Source organism: Balaenoptera ricei, chromosome 9 (assembly GCF_028023285.1).
Source record: "Balaenoptera ricei isolate mBalRic1 chromosome 9, mBalRic1.hap2, whole genome shotgun sequence".
NCBI classification, from domain to species: Eukaryota; Metazoa; Chordata; class Mammalia; order Artiodactyla; family Balaenopteridae; genus Balaenoptera; species Balaenoptera ricei.
In genome coordinates, this window is record NC_082647.1 from 59,577,682 (window position 1) to 59,598,102 (window position 20,421).

The following is a 20,421-nucleotide window of genomic DNA, read 5'->3' on the forward strand; positions in this document are numbered from 1 at the left end:
ATAGATCATCCTTTTTTTTTAAGGCATTGTACGTTTTGTTTTGTATGTTACAGTAGGTCAGCCTTACCCCAATTAATAGAGTGTTATATTTTTTTCTAGGAGTTTGTTCTTTTCATAAAAATTTCACATTTGTTGGCACAAAGTGGTTCATTAACCCCTCTTTTTATCTCTCTATTATCTATAGCATCTACATGTCTTATTTTCATTTCTGACATTGGATAATTGAGTCATTCTTTTTTCTTCGCAAGTCTCACCAGGTGTGTATTAGTTTTTATTAATCTTTTTAAAGAATGAACTTTTGGCTTTTGTTTAATCTCTGCATTATATGTGGTTTTCTGTTTCATTTTTGACTATCATTACAAATTACTCCAGAACTTAGCATCTTAAAACAATCAGAAACTTTTATCACGATGCAGTTTTTTGTAAGCAAAATAGAAATGGAAGTGTTTTTGTATAACCTAGCCTTGACACTCACACATCACATCTAGAATATCCTACTGATTACACAGATCAGCCATATTTGATGTAGAAGGGAACTGTGCAAGAGAATGAATACCAGAAATTAAGGATCATTGGGGGCCATCTTGGAGCTGTCTACCACATTGGTTTTTGCACTTATCTTTACTATTTTCTTTCCTGAACTCAACCACCTCCTCTTCATCACCCTAGTATCCCTACCTGCATCTCTGACAATTTAAACAGAAAGACTGGGGAAGAAAAGACAAGGAATCATCAAAATGCAGCATCTATTGTGAGGGGCAATCCCTCTCCCTCCCAAGCCAAGTGAGGGAAGAGGCTCAAGATAATCACATAAAGATTGGAAGTGCCTACAAGAAGGGAAGCTCCAGAGCTTTGTAACTTTCCAGGCCCTCACTGTGAAAGGACGTATTGGTCCCTGGCAATGAGATCCCCCAAATCTCTCTGGGAGTTTTATCATGAAGCCTTTCCTAAATTGGCCTGGGAAGAAGCCAGGGCAAATTCTTAGGAACACACCAGCCTCTAAATACTCTTATTCTTCTCATCTCTGAATCTCCATGTCCCCCCTAGTCTGGTAAACTTTATCTAATTTGTAGTTGTAAGGGTTAAGGACAGAAAATAAGACATATTTTCCGAAACCGGCTGTATACATGCTCTTAGTTATTTTTCTCTGTGTCCCCCTAATGGTTAGTCTTCTCAAAATTAAAATCTGAGAACTGACTATAACATTTTGCTGTGTCATTCATCCCCTAAAGCAATGGAAACTGCAATCCTACTGTCTAAATCAGAAAGGGTTACATGGGCTAAAAAGTAGAATTTTACCCAGCTACAAAACTTTTCAACAAAACTTACATCTAATTGAGCAAAATGACTTAGGAAATAAAAAGGTCACCCCAACACCCCATCCCCAGAGAGAAAAAAAAAAAATCAACCAACCACTCCCCAGCAAAAGTCACAAAAAAGGAAGGGGTTGGAGTGCTTGTGTATACTAAGTCCCGTTAATGATTTCCTAAAGGTTGTCCTGGTTTTTGACCAAGAAAGGGACACTTTTATTCATTCTCATCAAACTAAGGTTGACTTGGTCCTTAAGATAAGATTTCAATACAATACTGTTATTTATTTCAGATTCTTTAGGGCCAGGTCTATGGAATGTTGCTTAATAAGTGTTTATTGAATCAACCAGAAGAGCATGTTTAAAGCAGATGAGGATAACAGTCCTGAGGCCCCATCTCCTGGTTCAGAGCCAAGCTGATTACAACGCTTCAGATACAGATAGCACTACAAATAAAGACCTGTTACAAAGATCAGATTAGCTCTGCCCTGCCTTGAAGTAGGCAGTGTGGTCTGTCTTTGTCAGATTTTCCAGAATCTGATTTCCTGTGTCTACATTGGGAGAATGCAAGTTCAAGGAGGAATTTGGGCAGTCACATGATGCCAACTCTTGCTTTTATCCATGGGCTGGGCACTTGATTGGCAGCTTGTGCCTTGTGCAATTGAGGGAAGAGAGGGGGAATTGTAAATATTTGAACATTAGCTTTTCTCCTGGTCTGGACTGCAGGAGGCTCAGAACATCACAGTTGCAGGAGGTTAATTTTGCCACACAGTTACCAAGGAGCCCTAGGTGAGCTGGACACCTCACTTACCACAGCTCACTCATTTTACTGTAGAAAGAATATTGGGGGTGGTAGATAAAAAGAATTAAGAGGTTTAGTCTCTTGTTGGACTGTCACTATCTTGACTTGCAGTTAGGTGAATATTACGTAATCTCTCTGCTTCTTCTATCCATGAGAAAAGCCGGACACATTTTTATTGGTGTGTCCAATAAAAATTTATTATTTAGTTATTTTTATTGTCATTTACTTATAGTTCGAGTTATCATATAATTAAGGGTTTACTTTTACCAAACATGTAGACTTTTTGGAATATCTGGACTCTAGAGCACACAGTACAGAGCTTTGTGAAATACGGTGCCTATGAGAAGCTTCCCCTGGTACACAGAAGCCACAGAGCTGCCCTGAAGCATTGAGCCATTGTTGGCATACTCAGTGCTTATCCTGGGCTTCTCAGACAAAGCATTCTGGATGCGAAGTACCTGTCAAGAAAGATCATTCATTAGTAGAGTATGAACAAACAGCCATCAGAGATGTTTTCCTTCCCAAATACTCCAGGAGTAATATGTTTCTCAGAAATCAGTAAGCTAAAATCCGTACATCTTCAATCTTTTCTTTTTCTTCTTCTGATGAAAGTATCAGTGTCCTAACGATATCTAGTCAGTCAGGTGGACTAGTGATCTCACATTAGCCAAATTCCTCAACAGATGGTCCACACAATTTTGATAGTTCGGACTTTATAGAGAGAGGTAAGAACCGTGAATGCTCTTATCTAATCTTGTTGCTCCCTCTGTGGAAAGGTTCTTGCCTTTGACTGGGCATACAGGATGAGGAGGGAAACATGGGACAAGATAATGAAGGGACAACCAGTTAGCCAGCCAACACAACCCAGAACCAGTAGATGGTAGTTTTCACAGCTGGACCCCTCCCTCAAGGAAGCATAAAGAATGCATACTTTGGAATTCGATCTGACACATCACTGCCTAGTACTGTTATTGATCCTCAGGATTTACACAGTTTAGTTTGCTCATCAGTAAATACGTAAGTGCTCAGGTTTCCAAATAGCCTGGATGAAGTTCACTCAAATAGGACATGATGTGAATTAAATTAGGATTTAATTTAGGATTAGGATTTCATGAGTCATGAGTCTATATCAACATCTCTTATTAAAATAGAATTTAGTTTTTTTTGTTTTTGTTCTTGTTTTATCTTGAGGAAGATCCTACAACTTTATCTCAGGTTTGTTACATGGAAATACTCAAGCTGGAATGTAGAAAACATTAGCCCCCACCAAAAATAAAGGGTGTCAGTGATTGTGAAGAAAGAAGTCTTATCTAAAATAAACAAATGATTAAACTTGAAAATGGAGACATGAAAAAGAGTCTAAACAATTTTCATATCATTCTATGGGTCGTATTTTCATTCTCTTAAAGCAGACATTGTTGTTGGGCATTTGTAGAAAAGCTATATGTATCACTTTGGGGGGCATATATCTGAGGCCAGGGTAGCTTAGGGTAACAATTCTTCAGGTTCTAATCTCAGGCTGGACTTTTGTTTCTTTTTATATTTTTTTGATGTTTTGGGGTGTTTTGTTTTGTTTTTTTTTTGGTTGTTGTTGTTTTTTGTCAAGAAATTGTTGACTAGGGAATTCTCTGGCAGTCCAGTGGTTAGGACTCCGTGCTTTCACTGGCGAGGACATGGGTTCAATCCCTGGTCAGGGAACTAAGATCCCACAAGCCATGCAGCAGAGCCAAAAACAAAACAAAGAAAGTTGTGACTAATATGTTAATAAAAGAAACAAATTTTTTTTTTTTTTTTTTTAAACTAAAGAATAGCAATATTGGAAGCAGAATAACTGTACGTTCTACTTTACCCACTGGGCCAATTACCAGGGTGGGATTTGAGTCTCAATTTCCCAACTCCCCAAACCTAGATTCAAACATTCTCTTTGTTCAAACCTTACCTTCTCAATGAGGCATAGCCTAGTCTCCATATTTAATAAGACCTGCCATTCCTCTGTTTAGTAATCCTGATCCCTTTTACTGTTATGCTTTTTCTTCCCATAGAACTTACCATTTTCAAACTTACTAATTTACTTATTTCTTATGCTTATTGTTCATTGTCTTTCTCCCTCCCTAACAGCAGGGATCTTTGTATGTTTTGTTTTCTGATTATTTTCTAAGCATTAGAACAAAGTCTAGTACATTATAAGTGCTCAATAAATTTTTGTGAATAAATCTCTCATAGTATGTGTGCCAAGAATTTATACCTGTATTTAAATTCACTAGAGATTTTTTTATTCTTAAGCTCAATGCTATAGAAATTGCAATGCTTTATGCTATTGTTTCTAATGCCATATAAAATTCAATGGCATATGATATTATTTTAGAAGATATTTAAAATAACATCTTTAAAATGAGACATTCTTCAACACTATCATATATAATAGAACCTGCAGGCAAAATCTAATTTTTTTATGAGACTACAGTCGTTTAAACCCTTTCATGTGAGCTTCCTGTTGGGCAGTATGAAAGATGTTTCCATATATGACTTTCCCTTTGCCTAACTTTAGGGCCTGCTCAGAGCCTACATCCTGATTGGAACTATGATATGGGAATCTGGGTCAATATGAATAATCAAGCTCATATTTTCCCATGATTCTCAATAGCAAGTACAGCCTTTGCAAGGATGGGATATGCTGTTTAGCACTGATGTTAAACTGTCACCAGGTGACTTGAAGGGGTTAATGGGCTGTATCTCCCCATCCTGCCCCAAATCTTTACTCTTTCCATATGCAGAATTTGTTCAGTTCTGGAACATCACATATGACCTGCTAACTTCTCCCAAGTCACCTCAACAAATTGTTTGTTCTTGCCGCTTTTCCCGTGAGCTTAGAGAAGTATAAGAACTTACTTCTGACCCTGGAGGATCCTCAGTATTATACATCAGCAGCTTGATGGCATTAGGATGGCATCCTGCCAAAATATCTCCCGTGTCAGGATCAACAGTTAAGTTATCCACTAAGGTGCCCAACTGGATTACCTTCCAACAAAGAGGAAGTAGTGAAGACATTGTTTTGACTTTCTTCCCTACCTCCTCCCTCCCACCAGCTCCTTCTGGATCCTGAAATTAGATTTTTGCTACTGAATTTTAGAAGTGCAAGCATAATCTCACCAACGTTCTTCTAAAATAGTCTCATTTCCTTCATTCAGGGAGCACATTCCGAGGTCAAGCTTGGGAGCTAATGTAATAGAACATGTTGTGTGGGAAGACAGGGCACTTTTACCTTGAGTTGAGTTAAATCCCAGTTGTCATGTTTTTTCATTACATGAATGTTCTTATCCAATACATCAGCTACATAGATATACCTTTGAAGTAAGTAACATTTACATTTAAGCAAGTAGTAATGAGAGATGATACTAACTTTTATTTTGGAGAAGAAGTATACAAATTCACAATAGCTCAAAGTGCCACTACAATGCCTTTCTAAACCACAGTAAAAGATAATGGACTGGTATTTTTAATACTCTTGAAGTGCTTTAAGTAAGCGTTGAATATGAGATATGACCATAAGGTAATGGAATTGGTGTTTCTAGATGACATATAGGCTCAGTCTCATCAGTTAGGAGTCACACTTTATTCTTTAAATTGAATGGAGGTAAGTGGACCTCTCATAAGTCCAATAGAGCCTATACTTCCAGAAACTCGTGCTTGAAAAGAAGTAGCAGATGATCATGAAACTCAATCACAATTATTTTTAAAAAGAGGAAGAATACTTAGCGCTGTTTTCCACAGGGATCATCTCTATTTATTATCTCACCTTTACATTTAATATTCATGGTACTCTTCTTAAATAACCTTCCATTTTAAAAACACTTTAAAAGAGTGTTTCTCATAAAATTTTATGCTGCATAAAATAATGTCTTCTTATAGAAAATTCTGTTGTAGTATAACAGTAAGTCTGAAACGTATACAATCCCAATGCCCAATCTAAGTTGGGTCTCCCTCTCCAATAAGAACTTTTGGGTAACTGAACTTAGTATAAGTGATTAAAGACCTTCTAGCCTCATAAGGGGCAGAGGAATCATGCATTTATACTCTTTTTTAGTCACATAAGAATTTGGAACAAGTACCTCATATCCTTGAGTCAAAATCCCTCATTTTGTTGGGGGACCCTAAAGTGCAAGAGAGCAATGGTTGGCTTAAGATCACACATTTATTGTGAACCCTGGCCACGCTGGATCCCTCCACACATGTATTGACTACTTAAGCCTCAGGAAGTAAGCACTTCTTCAGGGAAGGAATCCATGAAAATGTCAAGGGTAAAGGGTTGGAATTTTTAAAAGAGCTTACTTCTTGTCTGGTGACATGGTGATCCCATTGGCAGAACTAAATCCTTTGGCGACCACTTTAACCTCTCTTGGACTGTAGAAAAGAATGTAAGTCCAGCGAAGATCCATGACCATCTCTAATAGTGCCAAGAAGAAGTTGGTAAAATAGTGGTCTCTCGTGGCATAGAACTGTTCCGCTCCGAGAACCACAATGTCATTCACACTAAAATGAAGAAGAAAAAAAAAAGGAAAGAGACGAGAGAGGAAAAGAAAAAACCCCATGGGCTATTTAAAATCACTAAATCTCAAAGACCAATAAATTCATCAGTTTGAAAAAGTATACATGAACTAGTATGGATTAAAGGATTCCACAGAAAGTACATGACTTTTCATTGCCCTGATGGATTTTCTTTTAGCCATTTATTATTTTCTCACTCCTCCCTTCCACAGAAATCAGCAAAAACAGACAAGTATACAAATAAACCTCAAATCTAAATCTGTTGACTTGCGACTGTTTTGTTTTTTTTTTTTACAGGTGAAAGAGGGATTCTATAATTCCCAACATACTCTGAACCTGATAGAACAAATCTAGGTTTTTTAAAATTATTATTATTTTTCTTTAAACAATTGCCAAGACTGGAATCAAAGATAAATAGAAGGCACAACAGTTTTGCTCTGGTTTTGTGTTACTCAGATTTAAAAAATTTTTTTTTCTTTTTTTACAAATACAAATTAAACATGAAAAAACTCTACTTCAAAAAAAAAATCTAACAGTTCCAGAAAAGCTTATCAGTTGCATTCTAGACATTTAAAACCTATCTCACAATTTAAATTTCAGTGGTAAAAACAGTAGGTTTTGGAACTGTTTGGTGATCGCGTATCCAAAGAAAAACTCCACTAACACCTTTTATTCAGTTTTTAACCATACCAGAGAGAATCTAAATTGTCAATTTTTCCAATGGCAATTTTTCCGCACCAGAAGGTAGTCCTGACTCTCAAAGAAGAGACAATTTGGGTTTTTCCTGCCTTCAAAATGTTTATCAAATCCTGTAATTCTCCCAGGATTTTGAAACATGTAGAAAATAAGTAAGAAATATTCCAATGAACGAAACATACCAAATGGCAGTAATAAGCAAGAAACATTCCTTTGGGGAAACTGTTAAAAAAAAATCCAGTCTGTATATGCAAGTAAAGCAGGGAAATGCAGTCTTTTTTTTTTTCTTCTTTAAAAATCCATTTTTCCTAAAATATCATTCCACAAAATTGGAAGTGAAGGACTAAAATGGGGGGAGGGGGCGGGTAAGGAGCACACACCATTAACACAAAAAGTGAAATTGTACAAACTTAAGCAGTTTATGATAGACTAGGATCAGATTCCAAGATACCAAAGGTTGGCTGAAGAAATTCACCGTTCTGTGCTAGGGTTTGTACTGCTGCCTGAAGATCGGTGAAGAGCAATTCACTGCCTTGGAGCACTGCCCCTTCCCACTGCAAATCCTGGTTTCTGCACCATGCCTCCGCAGGGTGGGCCTCTCATCCCACCACCCAGCCCACCTCGAGGGCCTCCAGGTCCCTGCAGGTGGTTATCTCGGCAGTCCCCTTCCTGGGCGGCTCGAGTCTTCTTTTCTTCCACATTCAGATGGACCTCACCTCTGAACATGATGGGCCTGTGGCTAAGCACCTTCTGAACAGGCTCAGAATCATCAAACACAACGAACCCAAAATTGGGTAATTTCCCACTGTTGTTAATATGCAGCTCCACCATATTCCCCTAATTTTGAAAAAAATCTTTAAGCTCTGATCTGTCCACCTCATGAGCAGGTTGCCAATAAAGAGCTGGTCAGGGAGATCAGCTCGGTGCTTTGTGTCCTCCTAGAGGGGTGGGAGGGAGGCGCAAGAGGGAGGAGATATGGGGATATGTGTATATGTATAGCTGATTCACTTTGTTATAAAGCAGAAACTAACACACAACTGTAAGGCAATTATACCCCAATAAAGATGTTAAAAAAAAAAAAAACTGAAGTAATGTATGTAGCTTCCGAGATGGGAGACTTTAAGAGGCAGTACAAGATCCACCATGCTTCCCTCACTCTTCCACAGTAACCAGCAACTTTTCTGATAAATGAGAGTGTGGTCCTCTCTTAGGGTTCTAAATGAGGACACCATAAAACTGACTCCCTGAATCACCTACATTGGATATGTAGCATGAGTATGAAAACAAAACAAAACTTTGTGGGTTTGAGCCATTAAAGATGCTAGGGTTTTTCTTTTCTATTATTGTAGCAAGATCCAGTTCATCCTGACCTTTATATTTTCTCTGCATAGGTGGGATTATGAGTGTTATTCTTTCTAATTTATGTTCTTCAATACCACTGAAATTTTTAAATGAACCAAGTCTCACTCTTACAACAATTAAAACAATCATTTCTATTTTGGAAAAGAAAAAAAGAGATGATGACTAGAAAAAAATGTAAAAAAAAAAAAGATTGAACCTGTGTGTGTGTGTGTGTGTGTGTGAAGCTTCTTTACTCAGCAGTTTTGTAAAATACACAATATTGTCAATAAAGTTAATGTGCCACCCTTTCTAGTGGCATTTATGATTTAAAAAAATTTTTATTCTATATTGGAGTATAGTTGATTAACAATGATGTGTTAGTTACAGGTGTACAGCAAAGTGATTCAGTTATATCCATACAAGTTTACATTAAATTTAGGAAAGAAAAATTTGGATGAATCAGGAAATACTTTGAGGTTTTGTTGTACAATGACTTTCCCAATGTTATTGGGCTACTTGTCTTTTAGGTCTCAGCTTGCGCAGTCCTTCTTCCAAAAAGTATTAACACCATAGATTAAGTTAAATTCCCTCATAATTTGTTCCATAGCACCTTGTTCTACCCTTTGAAATGCTTGGGTATGCCTTTATCAGGGTACCTCTCAAGGTCCTCTTTAGATCCTCAAAGCCGCACCTGCCCTATTCCAGCTGGCACTATTTCAACCAGCTCTGCATAGGATCTGACAGACTTTCCACAGTGTACCCTTATAGCGCCTTACCTCATGTCTGTTATAGGCCTCTTACTCCCATTTCCAGGCTTCTGTGTCAAATTCAAAGCACAGGATATCACCAGACTTGCCTTGCACATGGGTAAAAAGGTATGTGCAGGAATTAACACCCCTTGAGGCAAACCTCTGACTACTGAGAGATGGTGGGGGAGTGGATAAACTCCTCTTCCTTTCTTATCTTGGCCAGATTGTCTTGAAATGAGGTTTATGTTGCTTACTGGAGGGCAATCCCATGATTTCAAGCAGTCAGTTGCACTTAGCAGTAGCTGGCTTAACAATGCATTTGCTATAGACTCTCTCCCATATGAGTTTCCTGGTGCTGCTGTAACAAAGTACCACAAACTGGGTGGCTTAAGACAACACAAATTTACTGTCTCATAGTTCTGGAGGCCAGAAGTCTGAAATCAAATTGTTGACAGAGCCATGCTCCCTCTGAAGCTTCTACTGGTGGATCCTTCCTTGCCTCTTCTAGCTTCTGGTAGCCTCAGGCATTCCTTGGCTTGTAGATGCATCACTCCAATCTCACTTTCCATCTTCACATGCATTCTCCCTGTGTGTCCGTCTGTCTTCTTATAAGGACATCCATCATATTGGATTAAGGGCACACTCAGCTCTAATACAGCCTCATCTTAACTAATTACATCTGTAAGGATCCTATTTCCACATAAGGTCATGTTCTGGGGTATCAGGGGTTAAAATTTCAACTTATCTTTTTGAGGAGACACAATTCAACCCATAACACTCCACTTTCCCTGCCTCAGGCTGGTGTCTGACTTCTGCATCCTGGGCTGGTACTCCCTAACCAAAGAGTTGTGTCTTGAGTTTTCCCTCAGGCTATGCTTTCTGATGCACTCTTCCCACAAGGTGATGTTATTGCATTTGACCCTCACAATCACCTGGTAGGTAAGTCAGGCCTATGAGGGAATCCCCATTTTGCTGAGGAAAACTGAAGCACAGGTTAAGTGACTTGTCCACAGTTTCTCAGTCACCCAGCAGTGGCAGTCCTGGTCCCCACTGTGCCTCAGAACCCAGCACAGTGCATCATGGGAAAAGTCAACAACTTCAAGTTCTCTTACTTCTTCTGCCTCTCCTTTTGTTGCCCCCAAATTCTATGGGGAGAAATCCAAATGTGTTGTTGAGAAAGAGAGCAAAGGAGAGAAGATGAACTTCCTTCCTTTTCTTTCCCTACTCTTCTACCTCATGGAAAGATTAACCTCTACAGTTTTAGAACCAGTCTTTCAGCATTGAATCCATTTTATAAAAGATTCTTCATTGTTCGTTACAGGCTTGAAACAGGCAACGTAGCCAGTAAAAAACTTACAATTTTTCTCAAAGATGTTCACCACAGTGATTAAGAGCCCAGCTTTGAATTCAGATGGGTCAAGGTTTACACCCTAGTTCTACCACTTACAAATTATGTAATTTGGGTACGTAACTTACCCCAAACTGCTCTAAGTCTCTGTTTACTCATGCCTATTACTAAAGGCAGTTGTGAGAGTGAAAGGGAATTAGGGATTTTGGCACAGTGCCTGGCACATAGTCAATACTTAATAAATGTGAATTTTTATATATGCCTACAGGCCTTTTTTCAAATGTTACTTTAAAACTTTGATTGAACAAAGGAATGGTCCTTCTGGAGGCTGGTTATAACACCCAATGGGTATGGCTTTCAGAATACAACCTACCAGGACAACTAAAGGGTGTGGGTGTTTAAAGAGCCCAATAGCAGGTTCTGTGCTGTTGTGTTATGGAGGATGGAATTAGAGCAACTTTATAGGATTAAAATGCTTTCAAAAAGTTGGAGAATATAAAGATACTCAATACCGAATACAGCAATTTCTAGTGAGGTGCTGGGCAATGTCACCATGAGAACCTTTAGAAAGCTTTAGAAGAAAAAGCTTCAAAACAAAAGTTTAACAAAGGATGTGAACTAAAGAAAACAAAGCACACAGCAGAGGCGCAAATTGAATACTTTAATTCCGTACCTTTTGAGAAGTTCGTGTTTTATAGTTTTTAGGTGTACCAAAGAACGTTGCTGTTCCTCAAATTTAAATATCTCCACAGTGGACTCCATGTGGGGATGATTCACAACATAAAGATAAACAATTTGGTCTAAAGTGGAAAAAAGACATAATTTCCAAGAAGTTTGCTTCTGTTGCAACTATTATTACACCTAGTGTAGAACTTGATCATGTCCAAGGATTTTTCTTATACATCTTGCGTTTGATCCTCGCAACCCATCTGATAGGTAAGTCAAACAAATGCCAGAATCTTCATTTTATTGAAGAAACTGACACTCAGAAGGTTAATGACTTGTCAGCAATTTCATCACCACCCAGTGGCAAAGCCAAGCCCAGATGTTTCTGCAGTGCTCCCTTCAGCCTCACCTGCACACCCTCTCTAACAGGAAGATGCAGAATTACAGTGGTGCATAAACACGGATGCGGTTTCCCAAGGTGGCCCATCAACAAGAGAAGTGGGTACAAGCAAGCAAAGCTTTGCTGAGAATTCTTTTCTGTGAGAACTGCCTACATTGCAACACACGTTCAAGAAGAGTCAGGCCTGTCTAAATATTTTAAAATAAACATTTCCCAGAGAGAGAATGAACTCCTGACACAAGTCACCTACCTGAGGTTGCAGTAATGATATTTAGTTATTCATGAACCCAGTAGACGTGGAATGTAAATACGAATGTAGAAGAAAATAGATTAGCCAATTTTAGGTATAACCAACCTCAGGAATGTTCACCTATCTGTTCTCATACCGTAATGTGAACTGCTGTGAACAGGATTGGGGGTAGTACTCTAGCTTCTCAGAGTACTGTTTTCTGACTTATCAGGAGTTCTAAGTCAGATGAACTCTCGAGTTTGAAAGAGCCTGGGCCCATGCTCCCATTCAGGATTTGATCTGCGTTCATCTCCCCAGTTCCTTTCTTGATGGGGTTTCCAATCATGCAGCGGAGCAAGCCAGAGCCCTGAGATGTGGGGCTTATACTCAGGGCCCCTGAACCACATGGGCACCTTTACCTGAATTAAGGAAAAGTGCTCCCTCACAGATGAATCTTTCTTTTTGTCTGACCCAACTCTGTTCCAGGGCATGGCAACTCTGTTCCAGGGACTTGGCAAGCAGAACCTGAATAGCATTTAGCCCTCACATGGCCCTTCGACAAGACACTCTTGCTGGACACAGCATGAAAAATACATTGCTGCCCTGGCTTTACCCCCTTCTTAAGGCCTCTTTTCATATAAGAGATGCTTGGTGAGAAGACTTTTGTTTTCTGTCTTCTCATTCATGCCAATTTATGTGTAATGTTTTGGCCTTATGAATTAAATACATAATTAAGGGAGGTCACTAACAAATAAAATAAGTTGTCAATCATAACATACTTAACTTCTGAAAGCCTGATTATATGCCTGAGGATTAATCTGTAAACTGGTCCCATCTTAAAAAAAAAAAAAAGCAAAAACAAACCAAAACCAACCCTTACCTCCCCTTCCTCCCTTAAAAAAACACAACCCACCTCTAACACTATTCCATGGAATAAAATAGCTCCAGGTTAATCTGATGACTCATTACACCTTCTCCAATGAAGCATCATATGTCTAGCTGGGTGTCAGGCAAAAAAGTGATGACTCTCAAATTATTTAAATAGAGCCAGGAGCCCAAATTTCACCTGAATTAAGGACATAGGATTAGAAGTAAGACCATCTGGGTTCTACTTCTGGAATTGCCATTTACTAATGACAGAAGTGAAGTCACACTTTACTGCATGTCTCTAAACTCCCATTTCTCCATCTATAAAACTATCAATATCTGCCCTGCCTGACTCATAGGGTTCATTCATTTATTCATTTAACACAGGTTCACAGAGCACCTAACATGCTGCAGACACTGTTCTAGACTCTGGGAATCCGGCAATGAACAAGTCACATATGCTTTTATGATGGTTACATTCTAGAGAAGAAAACAGGGAGGAAATAATTAGTAAATAAAAGAATATGGGAGTGGGGAGATATGCCTTCTTCAGACAGTTGCACCCACTTGAAAAGTGACAGTTAAGCTTGGATCTAGAGATGAGAAGGAGCCCACTATAGAGCAATAGTGGGAGAGGGAAAGAAGGTTGTTATCTTTTAACATTAATAAAAAGCATTAATTACCATTTTGATGAGTGCTAAAAGAAGAAGTTCATTGAGAAGAAATATAGCAAGGTTCACAGCCTGAAATAAGATGATAGGAAGGCTTCCCTGAGAAGGTGACATTTAAGCTGAGGCCTGAATGATGAAGAAGAATAAGCCAGAAATAAGTGGAAAGACATTCCAGGCAGAGGGAATTACAGATGCAAAGGCCCTGAGGCATGCAGCATTCTGCAGGACTAAAGGAAATCCAGTGTGACTAGTCCAGAGAGTCAGGGAGCCAGTGGTGTCCACTGAGGCTGGAGAGAGCACCCAGATGCCAGAATATGTAGGGGTAGCGCCTAGGAAACCATTCTGGAGATTTGGGGTTTATCTTCAGAGTGACAGGAACAATATGGTGAATTTTCAGAAGGGAGTGACATGATCAGATTTGTATAAAAAATAATGCTTGCTTATAAAAACGGCTTGAGTTGGTATAAGAGGGAAAGTGCAATCAGGGGCCACTGCAGAATCTAGGATAGACATGTTGGGGACTTGGACTGGGATGGTGCAGTGAGGATGGGGAGAGGTCAGCATTTGGAGAGATATGTGAGGGTTAAATTGGACAGAACTTTGTAACTAGTTGACTGAATGCAGCAGGGAGAGGGGAAGAGTCAAGGTTGGGCCCAGGGTTTTATTTTGAGGAATAAAATATATATAAAGTGCTTTATAAACTGTAAAGCAATATAAAATTGTTAGGTACAATTATCTTTTAAAGAAGGGCTTGCTAGGCAAGTAAACATCATATATTAGATTTCAGGGGAATATTTAACCTACTTAGTAAAATAGTATTCAAGCATTTTAAAAGGTACCCATTCGTTTAAAAATGAACAAGTCTCTGCTGGTGCAGATGAAAGAATGAAACATTGATCAGTTGGATAAGTGGATTGAGATAATTATTAGTCATTTTTTTATTCATTTAAATCACTCTAGCAAATTTAACTTCACAATTAACAATGCATTGTAACTTCAGTATGTATTTGGAAGAATTAAAACACCACTTATTTAAAATTTTTGATTTGCAACACTTCCATTTGGCCTTCCCTTCACGTGTTAATAGTTACTACTAGTGAGGTTTCATTCTCCTTATCTTCTACATGATCTGTGGACCCACAAATATTTAAAAATTAAGTTAGTCTGGAATTATAAACTAAAGTAAAAAATAATATTGGAAATTATTGTTTTAAAGTGTATACAATGTATTCATAACTATGCTTTGTTTTCTCCAATAGCTTTTTTGAGATATAGTTCACTTGCCATTAAACTCACACTTTCAAAATGTATAGTTTAGTGGTTTTTAGTGTATTCACAGAGTTGTGCAACCAAAACCACTATCTAGTTCCAGAATATTTTCATCACCCCAAAAAGAAACCCCATATCCATTGGCTGTCACTCCCCATTCCCCGCCCCCCCCAAGTCCCTGCCAACCACTAATCTAATTTTTGTCTCTATAAATTTGCCTATTCTGCACATTTAATATAAATGGAATCATACAATATGTGGCATTTAGTGATTGAATTCTTTCACTTAGGATAATGTTTACAAGGTTCATCCATGTTATAGCATTCATCAATACTTCATTTCTTTTTATTGCCGAATAATATTCCATTGTATAAACATACCACCTTTTGGTTATGCATTCAACATTTCATAGGAATTTGGATTATTTTCACCTTTTGAGTATTAGGAGTAATGTTGCTATGAATATATGTGTGTAAGTTTTCGTATAGACCTATGTTTTCAGTTCTCTTAGGTATGTGCCAAGGAGTAGAGTTTCTGCATCATATAGTAGATCTACCTTTAACATTTTGGGGAACTGTCAAACTGCATTCAAAAGTGACTGCACTCAATCCCACCAGCAAAGTGTGAGGATGCCAGTTTCCCTATATCCTTGCCAATGTTTGTTACTGTCTGTCTTTTTTTAATTATAGCCACCCTATGGGTGTGAAGTGGTATCTCATGATGGTTTTGATTTGCATTTCCCTAATGACTAAGGATACTGAGTATCTTTTCATGTGTTTATTGGCCATTTGTGTATCTCTTTGGAAAGATATACTGAGATCCTTTGTCCATTTTTTAACTGGGTATTTGTCTTTTTGTTGTTGAGATATAAAAATTATATATTCTGGATATAAGCCTCATCAGATATCTGATTTGCAATCTTTTTCTCTTATGCTTTAGGTTGTTTTTTCACTTCCTTGATGGTGTCTTTTGAAGTTTTTAATTTTAACAATGTCTAATTCATCCATTGTTTTCTTTTATGTTGCTTTATAAATGTGACGAGATTATTTTCAAAGGGCCTTTAGTTTATATGTTAGATTTCTGAGAACAATATCCCAACTGGTTTTGATGGTCAGATGAGAAGAAAAGGGGGTAGGAGAAAGAGGGTGTGACCACAGTCTAGTCTCCCCTTCTTCAACATGACTTTAAAAAATGTTTTGATACATATTTATTATCTTATAAATATACATCTTCATGGTAAAATAGCATCTTCCCTCCTTTCACATACATGTTGAATAGTTGAAGATGAGTGGTTTGTATTTCCCTCATTTTCCCCTTATTCTTAAGCATTCAAGCTTTACCTTTGTCGATGAAAGTACTGATCCCATGTGGATTAAATGATGCTTTGTCAAAACCATCACTGATGTTTAGTGCCTGGACCCTTGGGTTTTGCTCATTTAAATCCATCAAGAAGATTTGTCCTGGCTCATCTGGTGCAAAGTTTGGCATGCCTGGATATTTTAATCCCTTTAAAATATAGAGAATAAGTATGCACATATACACATATCAAAGCAACGTTTTCACATGGAAGCTAAAATCTCAAGGCCTAACAAAAATGTTCAAAGCTCTAAATTCCTTTTAGATTTCTGGGATTTTTCACACTGTCAGGTATTGCCATTATCTGATCTGAGGGATTACCAATGTCATCTAAGCCATTGCAAATGGGAATATGGGAAGAACCTATGTTCAATTTTTAATATATAGAGAAGGAGTTAGACCAAAAAGCATAATGCAAGAGACTAAGCTGTATTACTTTGTTTGAGTCCCTTGACCTGCCTGTACTACAGGTTTCTCATTTATAATATGAGGAAATTAAAATGTTTAATTGCGAAGGTTCTTTCTAGTCCTATTCTATATATAATGAACGCTCCTCAAAGTAGAGAGAAGGGGTGTATGGGTTTATTGCACTGCTCTCATCCTACATCCATTATATTATGTAATGACAAAGAGAATAATCAGCCAAGAATTAACATAGGGGAACCAGTTTCATACAGTTTACTATTTCTGACCTATTTTGTTCCTACAGATATGTCCAAAGATTTGGATGTGAATCCTTTCCTCCAAATATTGTAAAAAGTTCACTCCAGTAACTTGGACAGTGGCTCTTTCTCCTGGAAGAACCAGGTGTTTATCAACCAATAATAGGCATCCTGAATGTATTGGGCCTTTGCTGCATCCCAGGTCATTGTGTCAAAACTTGGGGTTGGTTTATTCTATACCAAATACAAAACTCAGCCCACTTCCTCCCTGTATCCTTCCCCCATCACTCTGATGTATATCAACATCAACAATATTGTATCTTTTCTTGTACCCTCACTTCCACTTATAATCAGTTTAAATTCTTTCCTTCTCTCTCTCTCTCCCTCCTTCTTCCTTCTTCCTACTCTACCTTCTCCCTTGCTCTCCCTCTCCCCTTCCTTTCTTACACACACACACAACACACACACACACACACACACTCTCTCTCTTACTTACAATTATACTATTCTTGGCCCTTCCACTGTCCCTCCCTCCCCCCCCCCACCCCCTGGGGTAGTCAATCTTCAGTTTCAAACAACCCCACCTATATCTTCAAGCTTTTCTTAGAACAGTTCTTCTATGCTTAAATCTTATAGGAAATCTAGCTTTCCCCAGACAATACTGGCCACTGAAGCCCATCAGTGGAAGGTCTATTCCCTCTATCATTCCTTCTCCTTAAGTCACCACACCTAGAGGAGAGATTGGCATGTCCCTAGCCACAAACTTCTGCTTCCAGAGCTCGAATCTGCCATCATCAGTCAAGAGCCCGTCTTCCAAGGAAGCCTCACTCTTTGCTTACTGCTTCCTTATCAAATTCTTTGCCAAGTCTCTTTGCCCTGTTCTAGCTCTTATACTGTATAGGGCTAGTCTAAAATCAGGTTGAAAAACATTACATCCCAACTTCAACCAGACATTGAATACTATTTATCAATATTTGTGTTCATTCTAGTAGGTAATCTATTGCATATTCCAAGTATCAATTCGAAATTTATTTCATTATCTTCAGGAGTCCACACCATCTTCTCCTATTCTCAATGGATAACTTTACCTGCTATTTCTCTGAAAAAAATCCTTGCCATTCAACATGAATTTCCTCTGATTCCCTCCTTTCTGTCTCAGTAATTCTTCAGTTTTACCAATTCTCGTCCTTTCTCCCTTTTCTTAAGGAAAGAGTATCTTTCTTCTGTTCTTAAGTTAACTCCAACACCTGTTTATTTCGTTCCCTGTTCCCTAGGGCCTGTCTTTAGAAATCACATCTTCTCTCTCTTGTTTCACCACTCATTCTTCACCAATGCCCCCTTCTTTTGCCTGAAAAATTGCTCATTTCTCCTTCCTTGAAACAAATCTTTTCCAACTTTATTACTTCAAACAGGCATTTTTCTCACCTTCCCTTCACTGTCAAATTTCTCGGAAACATCACTTGACCTTGTTGCCTTGATTTGAATTGCTCCAACTCTTAGTTCCCTGGAATCAGTTTTCTACCAGTATGTAGAAACGCCTCTATAAAGGTCATATCAATGGTCTCCAAAATGTCTTATTTGATAACCCTTCTACATTTGCTTATCTGTATCTCTGTGGCATTTAACACTATGGTAGAACCTTTATTTCTTATCAAAAAGTCAAAAGTAGAATTTCCAGTTAGAATTCCTGCTTCTCTTCTATCGCACAGAATTACTCTCTAAATCAGCATCTTCCAAACATGTTCTAGGATGGCAAGAAAGGGCAGTAGGAGGTAACCAAGAACAAGGACTCGAATTTATTGCAGTACAGAAAGATTAAAAATAAGCAAAGAACATTATCCTTATCCTATAAGAATGAGTTGTTTGTTATTTTGCAAAAAGAGCTAACATTTCTCATGGAATTATTTGTGATGAAAATCTCTACTTTCTGAATAGCAAGAATTTAGTACACTTAGTTCTAGTGAAAATAGAAAAGAAACATAGAGTAGGAACTACAAATATTATTTCCTAATAGCAAAGAAATCTCCTAGCTGTAAAGTAATTATTTTTAGAGGTCTATTTGGCATAACATTGAAAATCTAAATTGACAATAGGTAATTTAAGTCAACAAAGAAAAAGCTTTTCTAGACAGCTTTGTTTTATTTTTGGTTTGGGAGGAAAACTAAAGAAATAAAGTCCCTCACACCCGCCCTCCCACCCTCACATGTACCACCAGCAGCAGCAATTTAAAATCCAAATGAGACCCTGACTATACTTAAGAATTTAGAAATTGGGGCCATTAAGGAATATTTTATGTGCCCTGTTTCTGGCCAAAAAGATATAGATTTTAAAAATTTATGTTATTTGGTAGTATTTTATTGGCTAAAATGGAATATTAGAGCATGCAATTCCAGCAATCAGAATTCACATTGGAAAGGTAGTCAATCTACTTTTTTCAAAATCCTAGGTCCCGTTCCAAATGCAACTGATTTAATAAGTACATGATAATTTTCAACATCTTCACAACATATACATTTTAATTTATTGAAATTCAGTCCTTCACATAGCTTCCTCATCATCCCAAACCTGTGAAGGTGGTATTGAGAATAAAATGCAGGTTTTTCCCTACTCCTCTTTGAAAGAGCTTCTCTTTGAAAGGCAAGGTACCCAAGATGGAAAATGCTCAGGGTTTTGAATTGAGTAACATGGTTAACATTCAATCCACAAACATTTACTGAGCTCCAAACATAGGAAGGCATAACGAGAGGAATACTAATTAGTGAGAAGATGATTTCCAGAAGCGGAGGCCCAGCCAATAGGGTGATGATGAGGATGAACAACAGCTGAGCAAATCTGGAGCCTCGTCTAGGAATCGAATGGAATTCAATATACATTTATTGAGACACTACTGGGTATATAACTGCCCACAGGGAGCTGCCCACCAAGGGTTAGGCAAGACTGGCATTTCCGTGGTATCTTAATTAGCCTTCTGGAATCCCATTTTGGCTTTTTTAGTTGACTAGTTTACCCATGGGCGGGATGAATGTGTAGGGATCCATCTGGCAGCTGTAGTCGGTAACATTAATGTACTGTCCATGCAGCTATTGACATGAGCATCTGAGGGGCATGGAAAATACTCACACTGGAGATAAAAGCCAGCCCAGTAGGAAGTATATCAATATCTTCAGAGCCATTTTCTGCAAAAGAAGCAGAGGATCAGAAAGATGCATGTACAAAGGCTTAAAAAGTAAATCTCGCACATAGTCAAGACTTTGAACTTCTTTTGGAAACTACCTTAACTTGTTTAACTATTTACTTGGGAAACTATATTAACTTTCAGGACTCCCACAGGCATGATACACTCCACTAAAACCTGAGCCAGACTCTTGAAATACTAAATTCTTTTTTTTTTTAGAAGTCCATTTTCAGGAGGAAAAAAAGCAAATAACTATAAAATAAATTCATATCCTAGATTTATTCTTTAAATAAAAACTCTCAGGGTATGTCCTAAGAGATTCAGCTTTATTCCCCA

General features: G+C 38.1%; 1 protein-coding gene across 1 annotated transcript in view; it reads right to left on the reverse strand.

Moving 5' to 3' along the window:
• Positions 1–1,627: 1,627 nt before the first annotated feature.
• The window catches only part of PON3 (paraoxonase 3), a 31,864-nt gene continuing 13,070 nt past the window's right edge, over positions 1,628–20,421 (reverse strand). Inside the window, exons 3-9 of the mRNA XM_059933880.1 lie at positions 20,031–20,086; positions 16,233–16,398; positions 11,464–11,590; positions 6,441–6,641; positions 5,374–5,455; positions 5,001–5,129; positions 1,628–2,569 (exon numbers count right to left, since the gene is read on the reverse strand). Coding sequence (XP_059789863.1) covers positions 2,411–2,569; positions 5,001–5,129; positions 5,374–5,455; positions 6,441–6,641; positions 11,464–11,590; positions 16,233–16,398; positions 20,031–20,086 — 920 coding nt within the window. The 3' untranslated portion in view covers positions 1,628–2,410. The remainder of the gene's footprint in view (positions 2,570–5,000; positions 5,130–5,373; positions 5,456–6,440; positions 6,642–11,463; positions 11,591–16,232; positions 16,399–20,030; positions 20,087–20,421) is intronic.